Here is a 22,110-nt window from a genome sequence, read left to right as displayed (position 1 = left end):
TTGACTGATTTATTTTTCTATTTATTTATTTATTTGTTTGTTTGTTTATTTATTTATTTATTTATTTGAGATGGAGTCTTGCTCTGTCACCAGGTTGGAGTGCAATGGTGTGATCTCGGCTCACTGCAACCTCCGTCTCCTGGGTTCAAGTGATTCTTCTGCCTCAGCCTCCTGAGTAGCTGGGATTACAGGCAACCACCACCACACCCAGCTAATTGTTGTATTTTTAGTAGAGATGGGGTTTCACCATGTTGGCCAGGATGGTCTCGATCTCCTGACCTCATGATCTGCCCGCCTCAGCCTCCCAAAGTGTTGGGATTACAGGCGTGAGTCACTGCTCCCAACCTGTTTTTCTATTAATGGGGGTTTACATTTTCCTGATTCTTTCCCTGTCTACTAATATTTTATGGTATAATAGAACATGTTAGGGACTCTGGCTTCTATCACCTTCCTCTAAAGAGTGTTGAGTTTTGTTCTATAAGGCAGTTAAAATTACTGACAGAACATCATGTACTTATAGGGGCTTGATGGTAGGCTTTGTTAGGGTGGATCTATTCAGCTAGGTCCTTTAGTTTTAGGGCAAATCCCTTAGTCCTGGAAGTGGTCCTTATATCTAAGGTGTGGCCTGTTTGAAGTTTAAAGGAAAGTGTGAAGTGTTTGCCACAATCACTCTATTCTTGTGGGGCTTGAACTTGGAACTGAGGAGACCTTTGGGTGGGCAGCTGCTGAAATACCTGCTTGGGACTTTCAGATTTCTAGCTATTTGCCCTAGAATCATGAGGATTTTTGCCTTGCTTGCAGCCAAAGATCTGAGGGGATTTTAAACACACATTTTGGAGTTTCTCTCTATGATTGCTCCTTTCAGGGATTTCCCATCTTGACTTCTAACCACTCTAACACTCCAAATTGCATTCTCTGACTCCTCAGATAGGTAAGACTATGACATTCTGCCTGAGTCCTACCTGCCCAGTTCCATAAAGAACGGTGTGCACTCGGGTAAACTTGTATAAACATGCATATCTCCTTTCCAGCATAGAATCCCTTACAGTTGCTATCACAGAAAGTAATTATTAGGTGATATCCTCCTATTTACCCTGAAGTTACTGAACCATCTTCCCTGGATTTGTGCAGGTTGTCTCCTAGTGTACCAAGATTCCACTTAGATTGGGAGTATGACTTAACTCATTTAAGTCAGCCAAATGCTATTTGATCATAATTTAGTGTCTTATTAACCTAATGACTTGAAATAAATTGATGCATTTCTGAAAATATGGTAAAAATTCCTGATTTTCAAGGAGGCTGATCTTCCTCAAATGCTAAGCACTAAAGAATCAAATTATGTCATTAATTTGCTTTTGGTTGCAAGCTACAGAGCTTGATCAGGCTAATTACAGATTATGCTATGAGGAAAATATTTTTGTATGCACTAGTCTTTTTTTCTTCCAAGCATTTTAATGAGGTTTTAAAAAATCTTATTTAAGACAAAAAAGAAAACCTGCATATAATTACATTACCTACAGACTAATTTTTAAATACTTTAACATCAAAAATTAAATGGGCTATGTTAGCTTCAGTTGACATTTATTTATTTATGTATTTATTTATTTATTTCCAATGAGGCCTCACAATATCGACCAGCTTGGTCTTGAACTCCTGGGCTCAAGAAATCCTCTTGCTTCACCCTCCCAAATAGCTGGGCCTACAGCTGCCTGCCATTCTGCCCAGCTATTTAATCACTTTTAGAGAAGGCAACACCCGTAAGATTTGTTGAACCTGAACTTCTTATGGTGTGTCTGATTTTAAATGAAATGAATTTTGTTAAAGTCTCACAAATGATTAACTCTTCTGCCTTTATTACATATTTTAAATAGTTGACTTATCTCTTAGTTTCTTGTAGCATAATTGTTATATTGCTCCTTTTGCTAACTTTGTGCCATTTTATTATAGGTGGTTAACTGATGTATTCTCTCTGTAAATTTTAACAAGTTGTTCATGAAATTTTCCCAGCAGAAACTTTTTGTCTTGCATTTAAAAATGAAATACCCTGTCCTTTATTTAGAGAGTGTATGTTTGGAAAATCATCCTGTTTATTTGTAAATAAAGATGAACCAACCAGTCACAAGATATAATTTGTCTTGCTACCACTTTTAAAAAAATCCCTTATATTTATAAATATAATTCATTTACAAAACGACGGTTGATAGAATTAGGACCAAATATCTATCTATCTATCTATATCTATTTATTTGAGACAGAGTCTTGCTCTGTTGCCCAGGCTGGAGTGCAGTGGTGTGATCTCGGCTCACTGCAACCTCCACTTCCTGGGTTCGAGTGATTCTTCTGCCTCAGCCTCCTGAGTAGCTGGGACTACAGGTGCACATCACCACGCCCAGCTAATATTTGTATTTTTAGTAGAGACAGGGTTTCATTATATTGGCCAGGCTGGTCTCAAACTCCTGACCTCATGATCTGCCTGCCTCGACCTCCCAAAGTGCTGGGATTACAGGTGTGAGCCACCGTGCCTGGCCTAAAGTGCTTTATAATGTTTCTGGATCTCCATAATTGAAACTTAATTTCCTCAGAGAAGAAAATGAAAAATGTAGAATGACTCCTCAGAGTTGTCAAGTCAGAATCACTTTGTTCTTCGGTGGATTTAAGCACTTTTTCTGATACCAAGTTTTCATAAAATGAGGAGAATATATCTAACAATTTTTACAGGCTGGGTGACTACAGGAAATGAAACCAGGCAGGTATAACCTTCTAGGAAGCCCTCGTTTGGCCTGAAACTTGTGGTGCCAAGAGGAGCTAATAGCTCCTCTGGTAATAGCTCCATCCATTTAGTTTTTAATTTCTACTTTTTATTTTTTCTGTATCTGAGAGTTTTATTTATATCTATTTTTTTATATTCTCTCATTCTTTGATCAGCTTTTCAATTTCATCTTTTATTTCATTAAATATTTCAAGCGTAATTTACATCCTGTATATTAATTTCAGTATCTGTAATTCAACCAGTCAGTCTATTATTTGTTGTTCTGGTGATTCTCCCTCACGGTGATTTGTATCCTTGTGTTTGGTGATCTTTATTTGGAGCTCACATTTTCTTTTACTGAATCCTGCAGACTTGATTTGGGATGCTCTCCTTTAGAGAGGATTTATGTTTGCTTCTTTGGTGAGCCAATAATACTATTGTTCTGGTACCTCTAAAGTCCTTTGAGCCCTTGGAATCTCAGGTTAAGCTCCAAGTTGGATCTTCTGATTTCAGGAGTTAGTAGGTCAACACCACTTCATTGATTACTACTCCACCTCCTTAGTATCTTGCTGCCTCTTGCTCTGGTTTCAGCTAATTGGTTTGTTTTTCTTCTTGGAGATTCAACTACTTTCTGATGAGTGCAGGAATGTATTAACATTTTTTTGCAGTAGTATATTCAGGAGGAATGAGAAGGCCGTTTGAGAATATCTATCTGTCATAGTACCCAAAGTGGGAATTCCTAGTGGGTATTAATTTATCAGAAGACGAAACAAAGGCACAAAGATGATATGTAGGATGCTCAAGATCACAGAGCTGGTGAGTGGTGAGGATGTTATTGGAAGCCACATGGTCTGGCTCCAGAGCCTACACTTTTAACTACCACACACAAGTCTGAATCTCAGTGGATATTGCATAAGTACTGCAAATTTGTGCAGAGCCCTCATGAATAGGATTAGTGCCCTTATAAAAGAGGCCCCAGAGAGACCCCTCACCATGTCAGGTGACAGGGAGAAATGGACCTTCACTGAATCTTCCAGCTACTTGATCTTGGACTTCCCAGCCTCCGGAACAGGGAGAAGTAAATTGCTATTGTTTACCAGCACCCAGTTTATGGTATTTTATTATGGCAGCCCAAACAGACTAAGACAGTTAGTAAACGAGGACTTAATTGTAGAGAATTGTGACCAGTTCACTATCCTCATGGAGGATAAAAAGAAGGATAAGAAGACTTTCAAAATGGGTATCTTTAATTAGATATGAGTAAGAGTCATTCATAGAGAAGTTTGTTAACACTAAATTTGTTTCCTACTGGCTGAATTCTTAGCATTTAGTGGCTTTTGACTGTAGATAGAGAAGATTGAAGCAGAAACTCCCAGGTGTGAAATTTCAGGTCTCCAGGCAGTTTTATTATTCTGTGACCAGCTGCTGCTACCGGAGCTAGAGGTTCTCCAACTTTAGGCTGTGTTAGAAATACCTAGTGAGCTAATATGCAGATTATAGTGTCCTATTGCTGGCTTCAGATCCCGTAAGTGTTGGTTGGGGGCTAAAAATCTGCATTTTTAACACTTTTCCAGGTGATTCTGGACCAGGTAGTCTGAGGCTCATATTTGGTAAAAGCTGGCCGAGGCTTGCTTTGGCAAGAAGAGAGATTTATGATGATGCATTCCTGGGTCCCTGTTCTCCCCTCCTCTAAGCATACTTAACCCTAGGGTGAGTGTGTTTTGCTTGAGACTGTTAGTGTTATTTCCATAATTGTGTACTTGTGAAATGAAGTGATAATACATTTTTGGGCTATTTTTTGAATGACGCTAAAAAGTCCTTCTTTTTTTTTTTTTTTTGAGGTGAAGTCTTGCTCTATTGTCCAGGCTGGACTGCAGTGGTACCATCTCGGCTCACTGCAACCTCCACCTCCTGGGTTCAAGGGATTCTCCTGCCTCAGCCTCCCAAATAGCTGGGAGTATAGGCATGCACCACAGCGCCTGTCTAATTTTTGTATTTTTAGTAGAGATGGGGTTTTACCATGTTGACCAAGCTGTCTCGAACTCCTGACCCTCAAGTGATCCTCCCGCCTCAGCCTCCCAAAGTTCTGGGATTACAGGCATGAGCCACTGTGCCCAGCCTAAAAAGTACTTTAAAAAAATAGGCTTTACTTAGTCATAAGAAAAAACATCAATAGATATTCACACATACAGCTTTGAACAACAGAGCTATCCATTGACCTATTTGTCTGCCTGGTCTACAGATTCTTACTTTTTTCTGAGACGGGTTATTCCCACACTTAATTCTTCTAAATTTCTCCCTTATAGACTCCTTACCTACTTACCTTGCCCGTACATGTTCAGACAGCATAGGGGCAACCTGTAGTGGGTGACAGGCAACCATAAACCAGTGGCTTTCTGGGTTTAGGTTACTGAATCTCTCTAGTGATTGCTGGAAATTTAAACATCAAACCTAGACCCTACCTTCCACCTTTTAGACCAGAATTCCACCTGATTAGCCCTGTCTTACTTCTGTTCATTCTCTATATGACTTGTAAAAGTTAAATCAGAACTTAATCTTATTTATTATCTAATGGCTACTTTTAAGGTCCTAGAATTTTTATTACCATAATCAATGTTATATTTGAATGTTCTGAAGTACCTGAGTTAAGAGGCTTAGGAAATATACGTAGATATTATTGCAAAGAGATACAGACACTTAATGAAAGTCAAAGATAAGTTCTATAAAAACAATGAAAAATGCCTCTCCTTTGGTGTCAGATAAAATGCTCAGTAGCTCGCAGGCCACATGCATAGCTAAAATAATTTTTCCATTTTCACCTACTGCAACAAAGAAAAAGCAGTAGCTATTTCAACCAAAAATAGTCTCCACAGTGAAGCAGACCCACTCAGCACGTGGCGGCAGCCCTTCGCCCTGCCTTGCTCTTATTTCTTGTTTATAGCCGGAGTGTTGATAATGTCAGCAGGATGTGGTCATCAGCCAAGGGTCAGAAAGCCTCTATACAGTAGTGTGTTTAAAAGGTCTTTGTCCTGCCTGATTCTGGAAATGAACTTAAGCATCGTGGATGGTGATATCTGAATTACTATTATAGCAAATAAGTTAGAAGAGCCCTGTAAGAATCATAAATTCCCTTAGCTGAAACATTTTGTTTGTTTTGTTTTGTTTTTTGAGATGGAGTCTTGTTCTGTCGCCAGGCTGGAGAGCAGTGGTGCAATCACAGCTCACGGCAACCTCTGACTCCCTGGTTCAAGCGATTTTCCTGCCTCAGCCTCCTGAGTAGCTGGGATTAAAGGCACATGCCACCATGCCCAGCTAACTTTTGTATTTTTAGTAGAGACTGTTTGACCATGTTGGCCAGGATGGTCTTGATCTTTTGACCTCTTGATCTGCTGCCTCAGCCTCCCAAAGTGCTGGGATTGCCGGTGTGAACCACTGTGCCTGGTCAGCTGAAACATTCGAAATGCAGTTGCTCAGTCCTGCCCTTTCTCTGTCCTGATCTGTATTATGTGTATACAGTCCCAAGAGCTAACGTTCACCCAGCCCACCTGAGCCTGTCCTCCTACCTGTCAAGGTTTCCAGGCCCTGGGCCCCTCAGCATTCTCCTTCCCCACTCCTGCTGTGGCTTCACTCATTTCCCCCCACTGAGCCCTGTGGCTGGCTATTCTGGGGACACAGTGACCTAGAATTCAATTTCCATCTGCTTTCACTACCTGCTTCCAAATTGCTGCCTTGCCTTCTGCACTTCTGGGGTCTAAGTCCAGGAGGGCCCCCACTGCTGGCCGGAAGTCCTTCTCTTCTGTTCATCCCTTTCATTTCCTCTCACCCTCCTAATAGAGGAACCTTAAAAACCTCTTCCACGCTCCTAGATCCTCAAACTCCCCTTTTTCCCATCCTTCTTGGCAACTAAGCTCAGGTCCTATATTGTAGAGAAACTTGAGACCACATCACATGCCTGAGCTCCCTTGACCTCCTTCTTCATGAAATCTTTTTGCATATCATTCTCTCTTCCTCAGCTTATGTTTCTGAGACTGAAAATGGCTCTTTCTCAAAGGTGAAATTCTCTGCCTATTCTGGCCATGCTGTTAGTGACACCTGTTCTTACCTTTCTTTGCATTTTGTGCTATGTTATGTTACATTATGTTATTTTTGAGATGGAGTTTCCCTCTGTTACCCAGGTTGGAGTGCAATGGTATGGCCTCAGCTCACTGAAACCTCAGTCTCCCAGGTTCAAGTGATTTTCCTGCCTCAGCCTCCCGAGTAGCTGGGATTACAGGCTCTCACCACCATAGCCAGGCAATTTTTGTGGTTTTAGTATAGAGATGGGGTTTGACCATGTTGGTTAGGCTGGTCTCGAACTCCTGACCTCAGGCGATCTGCCCTCTGTGTCCTCCCAAAGTGCTGGGATTACAGGCATGAGCCACTGTGCCTGGCCCTTTCTTTGCATTTTAGATCTTTCCTCTCCAGTGGCTCTTTCCTCTCAAGTTGTAAGTGCACTGAAGAAGTCCTAGCTTGCTATGGAGTTATGCATTTTTCCTTCCTGTTACATAATTTCATGTATCATATGGGTCTCCCTGTTTCTAAGTAGACTTTACCATCTCTGGCCTTAGGTGTGGAGGCAACCAAAAGAGCCATAATCTTGGCTTTTCAATTTCAAAAGCCAAGCTCCAAGTGTAAGTCAAAGAGATTTGCAAGAAAGCAGGATGTTTCAAGAGTGAGTTTTGCAGCCTGTTAGGAGATAGGTTTCCTTAGCCATGGGGAGGGAAAGGGTCATGAAGGACAGCAGTGGGATGAGAATCTGCCTGGTGTGAGAAGGCGATGGCAGACATTGATGGTGGGCCTGGCAGTTATTCCTCCGCTTCTTCCTTGTTGGCAGAATCCACTTTGAGCCATGAAAGCTGAAAATAACAGATGTTTTTGTTCCCAGCTTCCAGTGCCTCTAGCATGGTGGAGAAGGCCTTTGAGGGTGTTTACAAATATTTCCTTCTCGATAAAAACAGAGAGATGAGGCCGGGCATGGTGGCTCATGCCTGTAACCCCAGCACTTTGGGAAGCTGAGGCAGGTGGATTACTTGAGGTCAGGAGTTCGACACCAGCCTGGCCAACATAGTGAAACCCCGTTTCTACTAAAAATATGAAAATTAGCTGGGCATGGTGGCAGGTGCCTGTAATCCCAGGTATTCAGGAGGCTGAGGCAGGAGAATTGCTTGAACTCAGGAGGTGAAGATTGCAGTGAGCTGAGATTGCACCACTGTACTCCAACCTGAGAGATAGAGTGAGATTCTGTCTCAAAAAAGAGAGGGGGGAGAGAGAGAGAGAGAGAGACAGACAGACAGACAAGGAGGAATATACCCCTCCCCCACCGGCTTTGGGAGATTTTGTCCTGCAGCAGCCTTCCTATGGCTGAGGAGGAAGATGGGGAGTCTGAGTTCTCATGGGGGGCGTTGTGGAGGTGCTAAACCAACCATGGGACCACCCACCTTTGGATCCCTTGATATGTAACAAGGTGTGCTATTGTTTAAGCCACCCTTGAGCGGTTATATGGAGCTGAAAACATCCTATACTCCTTCTTAGAAAAACATCCCATTGCCAGGCATTGGAAGGGAGGTGGTAGAACTTCCGGATAGGCTGGGGGATCTTTGTCTCATGCCACATAAATGTCTTGGTTGGTGGTCTATCATGCAGAGCTCCCCTCCACCCCATGGTAGGGGAATCATAAGAAATGGTTGTGTGGCTTGTAAGAAAAGGCCGGAGACTCCAGAGATCTCATTGTTGCCTCAGAATAGAATGGGTGAATAGCCAAACTTTTCCTCTCCAGGGCAACAGGAAAGTCAGGGAGAAAAAGTCAGACCTGAAGGGGCTTTGGTGTGGAGGAGAGGACAGAGTGGTGGCTGCTATCCATACTCCTGGCTGTGGAGATCTGATGAACTCTGAGGTCCAGGCAGAAGAGGTACATGCTAATAGGACAGATAGGGCCTGATACCTCTTAATATTTCTGATGCTACCCAACCTGTTCTTTCAAACATAGATGCAACCCCACGAAAAAATGGGGAAGGAAAACTTTGAATTGCCTGAGAAAAGCCTGAATCAATGGAGTTTACCTTAAACTGAGTAAAATCAAACTCCCTAACAGTGGAATAGGGGCTTGGGCCAAGAAGTTAATTTAGTTATAAAGTGAAAATTCTTCTTTTATATATTAAATACTTGAATATGTGTCCAGAAATCTATCTTAAAACAAAACCCATCTTATCTTGATCCTGCTCTCTTCCAAAGCTCTCCATCCTCTTTCATTCCTTCACCAATAAACTTTTTAAGAGAATTACCTATGCTTAGGAACTCTGCTTTGGTGAAATCTACTTGCTCATTAACCCCTTCTCATCTGACATCTAGTGCTATGCAAACCTGCTATCCATTATTCAGAAAACATTTATTGAACATATACTTTGAACTGTCATTTTTTTTCTTTTTGTCATTTGGAAAAGCCAGTTTGTTTAATGAATTAGGAGCCTCACACATGTTCCACTGACCCTTCAACTGAATCTAAACCCAACCCACCCTCTTTGCCCTCACACCAGCTTAACCTCCTGGTTTGTGAGCTACAGATAGATTCAAGACTCCAGGGTCATCTTTAATTTTTCCTTTTCCCCATCCAACCCATTTCAAGAGTGTTGGCTTTTGGGCCTATTACAAATGGAATAGGCAAATGAACCAGGTCTCTATGGTTCTTAACTAGAAATGTGCTTCAGAATCACCTGTGTTAAAACAAAGGCTAAACACAATTTTAAAAAGGATACCCCTAAGTCCTACTCCAGGTGGACTGAATCAGAATGTGGAGCCCGATCAGAATATTCTCTCCCTCATCGTGCTCTGTGAACTGACCAGAGAGGACTCCTATGCTTTTCTCTGGCAGTTTCCTGTCTGCCTAGCCACACGGGAGCTGCTTCTGACCCTCCCTTGCTCCTGAGTCTTCTCAGCATTCAGCCCAGAGCTAGGGTGATACCTACTGATTGGGTTGAATGTGCATCTCCAAGTGCATCGAATGAGTTGTATCTTTGTGTTTTTATTTTATTATTTTTTAAGACAGGGTCTCATTCTGTCACCCAGGCTGGAGTGCAGTGGCATGATCTCAGCTCACTGCAGCCTTGACCTCCCAGCCTCAAGTGATCCTCCCCCTCAGCCTACTGAGTAGCTGGGACCATAGGCATGCGCCACCATGCCTGGCTAATTTTTGTTTTGTTTCTTCTAGAGACAGGGTCTCACGATGGCTGCCTTGCCTTCTACACTTCTGGGGTCTAACTCCAGGAGGGCCCCCACTACTAGCCAGAAGTTCTTCTCGCCTATTCATCCCTTTCATTTCCTCTCACCCTTCTAATAGAAGCACCTTAAAACCTCTTCCACGCTCTTAGATCCTCAAACCCACCTCTTTCCCTTCCTTCTTGGCAACGAAGCTCAGGTTCTATATTATAGAGAAACTTGAGACCACATCGTATGCCTGAGGATCTCAAACTCTTGGGCTCAAGCCATCCACTTGCCTAGACCTTCCAAAGTGCTGGAATTACAGGAATGAACCCGGTCCTTTTCTTCTTCTTCTTCTTCTTTTTTTTTTTTTTTTGAGACGGAGTTTTGCTCTTGTTACCCAGGCTGGAGTGCAATGGCACCATCTTGGCTCACCGCAACCTCCACCTCCTGGGTTCAGGCAATTCTCCTGCCTCAGCCTCCTGAGTAGCTGGGATTACAGGCACGTGCCACCATGCCCAGCTAATGTTTTGTATCTTTAGTAGAGACGGGGTTTCACCATGTTGACCAGGATGGTCTCGATCTCTCGACCTCATGATCCACCCGCCTCGACCTCCCAAAGTGCTGGGATTACAGGCTTGAGCCACCGCGCCCGGCCTTTTTTTTTTTTTTTTTTCTTTTTTTTTTCTTTTTTGTGACAGAGTCTCACTCTGTAGCCCAGGCTAGAGGGCAGTGGCTCCATCTGGGCTCACAGCAACCTCTGCCTCCCGGGTCCTGGTTCAAGCAATTTTCCTGCCTCAGCCTCCCAAGTAGCTGGGATTACAGCCACCTGCCACCATGCCCAGCTGATTTTTGTATTTTTAGTAGAGATGGGTTTTCACCATGTTGGTCAGGCTGGTCTTGAACTCCTGACCTCATGATCCACCAGTCTTGGCCTCCCAAAGTGCTGGGATTACAGGTGTGAGCCACTGTGCCCTGCCTTTTTCTTCTTTTAAAAACTAGGCACAGGGTCTTGCTCTTTCACCCAGGCTGGAGTGCAGTGGTGCAATCATAGTTCACTGCAGCCTTGAACTCCTGGGCTCAAGTGATCCTCCTCCCACTTTGTCCTCCCATTACAGGCTTAAGCCACTGTGCCTGGGCAAAATGGATTGTATCTTTAAGAAGTATCCAGCCTGCCATGTAATTTAGGACGTGTTTGAGCCATTTGATCCTTCACATGATGAATCTTGTGGGGAACATTCCCGTGTGAGACCCCCGCAAAAGGCGTGAGTCTCACTATACGGTGAGTTTGATCCCAAACACAGTTTCCTGTTGGAGGCAGTCGAGCTATCGGGAAAAAGGAACTTAAAGATGGATGATCAGTTTCTAATATCAACCACAATATCGTTTGGGCCTAAAACTATGCGGTGCTGCTAGACCGAGTGACTCCCTGCCAGCAACCAGTTTCTGCTTTTAACTTTTTTATGACTCTTTCTTTAAGAATAGGCTTTAACCTTTTCTTTATTTGCCTGACTGCCTTGTACCCTAGATAATGGTTTAACTGTTGGGATATTTGCAAAGCAAATGCCACCATACGGGATGGCTTTGTTTCCTGACTCAGAGACTCCTGAATGGGGGAGTTGAGATAAGTTGAGTCAGGAGTACACAAAGGAGAATCCGATTAAAAGATATTCTGATGAGGAAAACTAGAAATAACTGCAGCCAGGAGGAATAAAGTCTGGATGTAAACAAGCTTTGTGATCACAGGAACTTCTGTTACAACCACTGATTGCATATCTGATTTCTCTATTGTACAGGCCATGTAAGGTATAGATTTGCATTTCCTCTTGCAATGATGTAAACCAGAGCAAAGAAAGTGTATTTATTCCTGGCCTTTGAAAAATAAAATTTGCTGTTTAGGTACGGCCTATCAGCCCTCCAGATCCCCGTTCTCTGTCTTTCTCTTCTCTGTCTCTTTCATATTTCTTCAAGCACATGCTCTCTTCCAGGTATTGGGACCCTCTTGCAGGTCGAGAGACCCCCGGCAGACGTGCCTACCCTACCCTGCACGGTCGCCGACAGTATCTGGTGGTGGAGATGGGGTTTTCTAATGTACCACTGTCCCCTAATATATTAGGTTGCTGCAAAAGTAATTGTGCTTTCTGCCATTACTGTTAATGGCAGAGTAACCCAATAATCCATCACAAATTGGTTTTTGGACTTCGTGAAGATGTATACGACATTCACAGACAGCCTCAGTTCAGAGACCTCCTGAACCACGGTGGCCTGTGAGGCCCAACTCCTGCTCATTCATTCGGCCTGGTCCACTTACTCTAGGGTCCATCCCTAGTCAGAGGCAGGGTTGTGGTTGGCTATGGTCATCTATCAGTTGCTCATCCAGTGGACATCCAATCAGTTAGTTGGCCATTTATTTATTAGTTCATTCATTCATGCAGGCATCCAGTTATAAACTCATCCATTCACCCACTCAGTGGAAATGTGCTGAGAGCCTACTATGTGCTGGGAACTATTTTCACATTGGAGACAAAACAGAGAGTGACATGAAGAGCACAGACCCCTTGGAGCCTACGGGGATGGCGTTGAGCGGTTTCGCAGGAGAGCTTCTGCTCGGGAGGACTAATGCCCAGCACCTGGCTCATCCTCCCCACACGCCCAGCTCTTCTCCTGCTTTGCTCCTTCCAGCTGGGGCTGAGCGTGGGGTCCCACCCTTGTTGAGGAGAAGCTCCAGGTTAGGAATGAAGCGGAGAATGGGAAAGGTGACACGAACACAAGAATGTAGCGGGAATGTTGTAGGAAAGGTGGCTTGGAGAGGCGACCCTGGCGTGGCCGCGAGCGTGTTCCCAAGTTGCTGTGAGCATTGTCTTTGGGGGAGGGGCGGGAAGGAAAAGGAGGGGTGGGGGACGAACGCGGCGAGGCGAGGAGGGGGAGATCCAGCAGCCGGGCGCCGCAGCTCGGCCGCTCTGCCGGGGAGGCTGGGCTCTCGGGACGCCGGCGGAACCCGCGGGGCTGGAGGCTGCGGGGCGCGGGGCGGCGCGGCGGGGGCGCGCGGCGGGAGGGGCTGTGCGCGGCGCGGCCCCCGAGCGCACCCGGCCTGCCGAGGAGCTCGCGCCCGGCGAGGCTCGGCGCCGGTTCCCCCAGCCTGGGCAGCCGCCCGGCAGCCCCTCGTCGGACCATGGCGACTGACAGTGAGTGCGCTCCGCCGCGGAGGCCGGGGGGTCGGGGGAGGCCGCGGCGCCCAGGGTGGGAAGTTCTCGGCTTTCAGACGCTGCCTTTGTGCTGGCTCGCGGGAGCAGCGGCCGGGTCCCCCACGGCTTATCACCTTTGGCTGCCTGGCAGGGCTTGGAAGGGCAGGTGGCCCTGGCGGCCCGCCCCGCGAGGGATGTGGCAGAAGGGCGTGCGCCAGGCGCCGAGGCGGAGGGGACCCTCGATGCTGTGGAGCAGCGGGGCCTGCCATCGCAGCCCTTCGCGGGCACTGCCCCCAGGCCCAGAGCCAGCCTTCAGGGAGCTAGGCAAACGAAGGCACCGCGCGTTTTTGGCGCTGTGAGCTCGAGTCCTGAATCGGGTTTGTGCGTCTGCCTTCCGGGGATCAGGGTGGCTTGCAGCGCTTGGCTGCCCAGTGGCCCACGGGCTGTGTTCGCTGCGGGCAGCACAGGGCCGGCTGGAGACCGCATTTGCTTACCATGGTCAGTCGATGGGAGGAGTGCCTGGAGACATCAGGTTGAAACTCTGAATGGAAGCGTTGGAAGGCGCTGGGTTGGCCTGCTTTTGGCATATTGGCACCGCTGCTTTTCTGGCTCAGTGCTTTTGGAAATTGGAATCCCGTCTATGAAAACTGGTTAAGTTAGTTGCATCTGAAGCCAGATACGTATTAGTGGAGCCTCAAAGGGAGTTCTGAGTAAAACCGGGTCACACCTGCCTTATACCTAGCATCCAAAGTCTCTAGCATAGGCTTGGCGCATGTTAGGGACTTCATTAGATGAGTGAATGGGCTGGATGTGGTGGCTCAGGCCTGTAATCCCAGCACTTTGGGAGGCTGAAGCGGGAGGATTGCTTGAGTCCAGGAGTGCGAGGCTGCCGTGAGCTAGGACCCTGCCATTAGACTCCAGTCTGGGCCACAGGGGAAAAAACAAAACGGTGAGTGGTATGCTGGCTACAGAGGCCCTTTGGAAGGGTTTTTTTTTTTTTTTTTTTTTTTTTTTTTTTTTTTTTTTCCACGGTGAGGAGGAAGAGAGATGGGAAAATGAGATGTTAACATTTCTGCAATAATTTATTTTTCCTGTAAACGATTATCCCAGGCAAGAACACAGCTTTAGGATAGTGCAGAGAGGAGTTTTTGTAGTCAAACAGATCTGTATTTAATCTCTCTAGAATTCACTAGCAGTGGGACCATGGCACTGGCCTCAGTTTCTCTAAATTAGGACAGGGCTGTCATTCATAGCTCTTATAAGTGATGGGCACACAGGTGACCTTCAGTAAACGCTGGTTGCTATCTCTCTGCTGTTTTGCCATCATCTGATATGTAACATATGTGTGTGTGTTTAGCAAAAAAAATTATGGTTGAGGCTTTACTTAACAAAATAAGACTCAACAAAGAAGGAGATCCTAAGATTTGCCTTACTGTATCGAGGAAAAACAAAGGCAAAGGGGTTCAAAGTGTCTACCAGCAATTGTGCATCACACACACACGTGAGACACTATTTGTTTGTTTATTTATTTATTTGAGACAAAGTCTTGCTCTGTTGCCCAGGTTGGAGTGCAATAATGTGATCTTGGCTCACTGCAACCTCTGCCTCCCAGGTTCAAGTGATTCTCCTGGCTTAACCTTCCAAGTAGGTGGGATTACAGGTACATGCCACCATGCCTAGCTAATTTTTATGTTTTTAGTAGAGGTGGGGTTTCACCATGTTGGCCAGGGTGGTCTGAAACTCCTGACTTCAGGTGATCCATCTATCTCGGCCTTCCAAAGTGCTGGGATTACAGGTGTGAACCACTGTGCCCGGCTAGTTCTCTTACTTATTTTCTTATGCTGTGGTTAAGATGATACATTTAGTATCCTAGAAAAATAAACTGAGATGCTTCCATACCAATTTATATAGATTAATGTTTCTTCTCCTTCCTTCTATGGTATATTCAACTGTACTGAAGAATCAAACTTTTGTCCATTGATTTTGTTTATGAAAAAATTATGATATTTGACCATCTTAGCTCTTGAGTAGTTTTTTAGGCTCAATCTTATGTTCTTTCTCAGCTGAGATAGAGCTAGAAATCTGAAAACTTTTCAAAGTGTGGAGGATCATTATTTCGTCTTTGTTCTTATTCAAAAGTAATGTGAGAGGCTTACTATGCGTTCTTACTATCAAAAGGGAGAGAAGGCTTACTATGTGCTTCTACTGTCAAAAGGGAGAGAAGGAAAGTATTCTCAGTCAGTGTCTTGAAAAATTTCTCACAAAGCTTGACCACATCTGCAGCTTGAAGTCCCACAACCTTCTGATAGCATGGATGTGATTCTGAAGCTGTAGAGCCCCGGGCTTCTTCCAGATTTAGAGTTCTTTAGTTAGCTCTGGTCCTTGGTCCTGGCTGTACATTAGAATTACTTCAGAGTGCTTTAAAAAAGTAGCCTGACATCAGTATTTTTTAAAATGAGGTTTTCTTTCTTTCTTTCTTTCTTTCTTTCTTTCTTTCTTTCTTTCTTTCTTTCTGTCTTTCTTTCTGTCTTTCTTTCTGTCTTTCTTTTTTTTTTGAGACAGAGTCTTGCTCTGTCGCCTAGGCTGGAGTGTAGTGGCGCAATCTCAGCTCACTGCCACCTCTGCCTCCTGGGTTCAAGTGATTCTCCCGCCTCAGCCTCCCGAGTAGCTGGGACTGCAGGTGTGCGCCACCATGTCTGGCTAATTTTTGTGTTTTTTTGTAGAGATAGGGTTGTACTGTGTTAGCCAGGATGGTCTTGATCTCCTGACCTCTTGATCTACCTGCCTCAGTCTCCCAAAGTGCTGGGATAACAAGTGTGAGCCACCGCGCCTCACTGTGAAAAAGGAGGTCTTCGAGTTTAACATGCATCAGAGTTACCTGGAGAGCTTGTTCAAACAGATCGCTGGGCTTCACTCCCAGGGTTTCTGATTCAGTAGGTCTGGATGCATCTTGAGAATTTATGTTTCTAACAAGTTCCAGTGATACAGAAACTACTGTTCCTCTGTCCTTCTCCTTACTTCTGCAGGTGAGGAAATGACAGGTGAGGGGCAGGTAGGAACAGAGTGATGATCACTTCTTTAGCAGTCCTGTCTTGTTACCGTGCAGTGAATACACGACCTGGATAAGATAAATCAAATCTGGGCACAATATTGCCTTAGGGGTATAGCTGACTGCTTCCCCCAACCCCTGTTTTTCTCCCCCACAGAACTTCCCCTTGAGGGAAAAATTGGTTCTAAAACCAGGCGAAATCCAAGTGTTCTATTCCAGTCATTTCTGGAGAGAATCCAGAAAGACCTTCTATATGAATGTAGCATGTAAATTATATATAAAACATGGAGATATTTTTAAAATATTTGCCTGGAAACTTATAATGTTCACAAAAAAGAACATAGCCAATAAAAAATCTTCTTATGTCTAGATAGCATGCCGTTTGAGGGCAGATTCCAGAGGAGAAAAGGAGAACTTGAGAGCTTCAACTTGGTTTTCAGTAAGTTATCATGAAACCATGAGGAATTTTGAGATCCCAGTTATGTAAAGTGGTGGTACTTGGGTATTGAACTATTTCATGATTTCCTCAGTGACAAGCATTCCAGATAATATTTTGTGTCCAGAACACAAAAGCAGTGAAGTACTACTTTTCTTTTTTTAATTCCATTTATGGCATTTGTTGCATTATTAGTACTTTCTTCTATAGGTGTTTATTTTTGAAGTCACTTTAGTGTCTATTTGTAAGAATAATTTCTTAGGAACAGCCAGGCATGTTTAGGCAATGCTGGGAACATCTAACTCTATTATACCCTGGAAATCTTGGGCAATTTTTGGATGGATGGGACTTTGCGGCTGTGATTGATGAGCATTTGGTATTGTAAAAGGAGACATCTGCCCCCGTTTGGGTGCTCCTGGCTTCCTGGCTGATCTCGTGTCATTTTTGCCTGTTCCATCACAGGCTGATGTTCCTGCCCTGCAGTCAGTGTCCATCAGCAGCCACTCCTTCCCTTCTCCTTGCTGGCAACCTGCAATTTCCTTTCTCCCCATCCTGTCTGCTCCATCAACAATTTCCACTCAGTGCTCAGTCCTGGAAAAGAATGGGTGGGGGTAGGGGATCAAATATACGCCCTTAGCAAGTCCAAGTTAGAAATCAGTGCTAAACAGTTACTTGAAATGTTCAAGGTTTCAGATGCTTAGACTGTAAGAGAAAATTGCTTCACTTTGGCTGAAAATGGATGGAAAATCTTGGGTTACACTATTTCTAAACCTAGTCATTATTAAAAAGTTTACAAATGATGCCAACTAAAAAATATAGACAGACTAAGAGACTTAGAAGATTACTATTTTGAAACCATTATAGCAATAATTGACTCAAGTAAGATTCATCCATGGATGCTGAACGTTCTGTGAAAATTTTAAGAGGAACAGAATTATTTACATTGTTGTTTCCCTCAGGGCAGCCTGTTTCTCTAGGACCCCTTTCTGCTGCAGAGAACTCGCCTCTTTGTTTCTTGGTTAAGAACTGCTCTTAACCTTAAAAAAAAAAAAAAAAAAAAAAAAAAAAAAAAAAAAAAAAAAAGAGCATTTTCCCCAAAGGTTATTAATTTGGAAATGGAAAATGGAGCGGAAACCCTGGACTATACTAACTTGACCAAATAATCAAAGTTAATAATAACAATAGTGGGGCCAGGTGCAGTGGCTCATGCCTGTAATCTCAGCACTTTGGGAGGCCGAGGTGGGTGGATCACCTGAGGTCAGGAGTTCAAGACCAGCCTGACCAACATGGTGAAACTTTGTATCTACTAAAAATACAAAAAATTAGCTGGGTGTGGTGTTGGGCACCTGAGATCCCAGCTACTTGGGAGGTTGAGGCAGGAGAATCACTTGAACTCGGGAGGCGGAGGTTGCAGTGAGCCAAGAACACGCCATTGCACTCCAGCCTGGCCAACAAGACCAAAACTCTGTCTCTAAATAAATAAATCAAACAAACAAACAATAACAGGACAAACTGATATCCTGTACTTCCTGATATGAAGCACTGAGAAAGACACAGTGCCATCTATTTTGTCTAAAATGTATAACCTGGTTCTGATCACGAGGAAACATCATGTCATGAAAGACGTCATCGTCATGAAAGACGGCTGAGGCTCTGTTCAGACTGAAAAAGACTAAAGAAACCACTAAATGCAATGGATGATTGTAGATTATATCCTAGATCAGGAAAAAATGTGACAGCGGGAGGACAGTATTGTGATAATTGGTGAGACTGAATATGGTTTGTATATTGGATAGTAGCATTGCATCAGTGTTACATTTCTTAAATTTGGTATTTTTATTGTCGTTGAAATGGGACATGATATCTGCACCTACACCTCAAATGCTTGAGGAAACAAGGATACGTGCATGTATGTGTGCATTTATATTTATATGTGTATCACGTGACAGAGAAAGCAAATGTGGCCGAAGGTTAGCATTTGGTGAATTTAGGAGTTCCTTATGCTGTTCTTGTAGCTCTTCTGCAGATTTGGGGAAGAGGGAGTTTATAAGTGAAAGCACCAAGATATTCTGTATTCTAGGCTTTACGGTCTAATACCATTGAGTTTATTTTTTGAAATAAATAATGTTGGACTCCTGATTTTGTTGTGAAGTGACAATGTTAACAAAACTTTTCATTAGGGAAAATGTCATATACACAAGAAGAGAGAATAGTATAGAGAACCCCAGTATTCAGGTCACAGAGCTTTAACTAGTGTTAGTATTTCACCAGTCCTGTGGCCTCCATCTCCACCCCTACCCCCAGCTTTTTGGAAGAAGCATTTTGAAGGCAAATCCAAGACATCACGTTGCTTCACTCCTCTCTGTGCATACTTCCCTCCTCATAATTCCTGTGCTGGTGTCAGACTTTGATAGTAATTCTGCAATAAGAGATGACAGCATTTAGAGATTATTAATGTTATAGAAAGCAGAGTTCTGGGGAATGTACTGATTTGACATATATGGGCTGTGTACTTGTTTTAAGTTTGAAGAGCTGACTAAGCCTGGGTAATTATAAACAGTGTAGAAGGAAAGGTCTGTGTGTTCTTGTTTTGTTTTCTAAACTGCTCCTCCTGTTTTTAGAGCAAGAGTTAAATTCTAGAAAAAAACATGAAGATGTGTTATGGTGACAATATTCTCAACTGATTTACCCAGTTGATATTTTCCTATTAAAACAGTCTAAGAGGAAATCAGCATAAATAATTTCATACTTGTTTGAATAGAATTCCTGTGTTTTCATTTCAGCATGGCATCTTTGAATTGGTAAACCCATTGAAACTTTTTCTTGACCAACCTGACTTTCTAAATGTATGTAGAACTTGGTCTATATGTTTTATAATAGAAATGGGACAGATCTCTTGGGAGGAATAAACTTTCTCTTCTCCTGAGTATAGGAAATTTGGATGACATTTGTCCTTTTAGGTCACTAGGATATTATTTAGTCATTAACTACTATTACTATTATTTGGTCATTAACTACTATATACTATCATTAATATTATGAATGGATAAGATACCTATTATGCCATTTAATAATTATCTGTGTATGAAGATGATAATCAAACTCACTGGTAGTGTTTTCTAGTAGATTAGAGATGCATCTGAGGCACATACTACAAATAAAAGTTTTATGCACAGTTTTCATCCTTCCATTAAGGATTATACATACTTGATTTTAGGTAGTTTAAATTTATGGATGGATATCACCCTGTTATTATTATGAGAATATAGTCTTCTGGCTTCTAACTTTAGGACTATAATAAGTCACATTCTATAGTTTTACTCACAATGGAGCAAAGGTTAAGAGACATAAAATGATTTTACCCACCCTGCATGAAAATGCCCCTGGTTTATATACTTAATTCAAAAGAGCACCGTAAACATAATCTAGTAGCAATTACAGGGAGGCATTCAATTGGCTTAGCTCAATAGAAATTTCAAAAGATTGATGAACTGAATATGGTATGGTGGAAGAGAGCACAGGCATGGTTCCAGAGGTGCCTGGGTTGTGAACTCTGGCCCTGACACTAAATGGCTGGGTAACAGGTAAATTGTTTAACTTCCTAGAGGCTTTGGGTTATTCCGCTCTGAGGAATCACAAGGAGTAAAAGAGATGGAACAGAGTTTCTGGCACATCATATGCATTGATAAACATCTGTCCCTTTATCTGCTGTAAAATCCTTCCCATGGCATGTCCCTCCCCATAGGGTGTACCTCATATTATGAGAACAATCTGACTCTCAGAAGCAGGGTGCCCAGTCAGTGATTCCATTATTTTTGTGCATGAGAAATATAAAATTAAATGTGAGACTAGGGAAGAGAATGTAGGACAAGCACCCAAAGGTGCAGAACTCAGATTTTAGATAGAAGTAGTAATCATGTTTTCTTCCCCAATGCTTATTGTTTTGTGCAAGCATACTTGTACCATGAGTGTGTGGATTTGTGAAACATGCACACACACAACTTGTAGAGACCTTGGGAGAGTTCAGTGCTGGGCTCTGAAAGGGGCTGCAACAGCTACCTCTTTGATTTAAGAGCCTAGAGGGTTCTGAGCATTTCTCTGCTGATGTGCATTTGGCAGTCTCTCTGGGCTCTGTGGCCTACCCCTTTCAGGAATGACTGAGGATAGCTGAAGCACTGGGTGGATATTGCTGCAGGGCGCCTCTTCAGAGTTTTATTTTATTTTATTTTATTTTATTTTATTTTATTTATTTATTTATTTATTTATTTATTTATTTATCTATTTTGAGACAGAGTCTTGCTTTATCACTCAGGCTGGAGTGCAGTGGCACAATCTTGGCTCACTACAACCTCCGCCTCCCAGGTCCAAGGGATTCTCCTGCCTCAGGCTCCTGAGTAGCTGGAATTACAGGTGCCTGCCACCACATGCAGCTAATTTTTGTATTAAAAATACAAAAATTAGTAGAGACAGGGTTTCACTGTGTTGGCCAGGCCGATAAACTCCTGATGCCAAGTGATCTGCCTGCCTCACTTGTCAGAGGTTAATGCCCTCCTGCTCTGAAGTTTTATAAAAGCCCCTTCAATGATGTTTATAAGCCTGAAAATTTTCTGGCTGCTCATTATTGAGGTTTAAAAAGGCTTAATATTCTAGTAATACCTGTACATAAATGACCTTGTCTCCACTGGCCCTGACCTTAGCCATCCAGCCTTTCTTTCTGGGAGTAGCCATTCTCTGTCTCAGACATCTGCTCTGGGATCCTCCCACTGCCCATTTGGCATTCTCTCTCTCTCTCTCTCTCTCTCTCTCTCTCTCTCTGTCTCTCTCTCTCTCTGTCTCTGTCTCTCTCTCTTGCTTCCCAGTGCTTGCTCTTAACTTCCCATACCTGCCAATCTGCTTTTCCCTTTGGTTTCACTCTTCTTTGGTATTTTGGCTGAGACACACCAGCTCTATTAGTGTCAGGTTTGCAGAGCCCTCAGCAGCTCAGCTGCCTTCAACAGCCCTCCCCTGGTTCTCCAGAGGAAGAAGGTAAAGGATGACCCCTCTTGCCTAACCCCTATTTTTTAGACTTTTTAGAAGCACATTACAATATCTTTTCTAAATGGTCCATTAGCATAAAATCAATTGTTAGATTTTAGTGGTGATAATTAGAATCATAGTCATATTTTCTACAGTGTTGTTTTTCTTACACTTCCTCTATATTTGTTATCTATTGCTGCATAACAAATTGCCACAAAGCTAGTGGCTTAAAAGATACTTATCTGTCATTCCACAGCTTTGTAGGTCGGGAGTTAGCACAGTTGCACTCAAGTTGTCAGCTAGGGCTGGGTTCTCATCTGAAGGCTTGAGTGGGGCAGATTCACTACTGAGCTCACAGATATTGGCAAGATTCAGACTCTTGGAGGCTGATGGACTGAGGGCCTCAATTTCTTACTGACTGTTAGCTAGAGGCCATCCTCAG

The 22,110-nt window shown here is 43.4% G+C and overlaps 1 protein-coding gene across 1 annotated transcript in view; it reads left to right on the top strand.

The window, feature by feature from the left end:
- Window positions 1–13,066: 13,066 nt before the first annotated feature.
- SYT16 (synaptotagmin 16) overlaps window positions 13,067–22,110 on the top strand; it is a 284,745-nt gene continuing 275,701 nt past the window's right edge. The window contains exon 1 of the mRNA XM_074393152.1: window positions 13,067–13,167. Coding sequence (XP_074249253.1) covers window positions 13,155–13,167 — 13 coding nt within the window. The 5' untranslated portion in view covers window positions 13,067–13,154. The remainder of the gene's footprint in view (window positions 13,168–22,110) is intronic.

This window comes from Saimiri boliviensis, chromosome 2 (genome assembly GCF_048565385.1).
Source record: "Saimiri boliviensis isolate mSaiBol1 chromosome 2, mSaiBol1.pri, whole genome shotgun sequence".
In the NCBI taxonomy this organism is placed as follows: Eukaryota; Metazoa; Chordata; class Mammalia; order Primates; family Cebidae; genus Saimiri; species Saimiri boliviensis.
The sequence above is the reverse complement of the archived record's forward strand: the minus strand, read 5'-3'. Positions and strand labels throughout refer to the sequence as shown.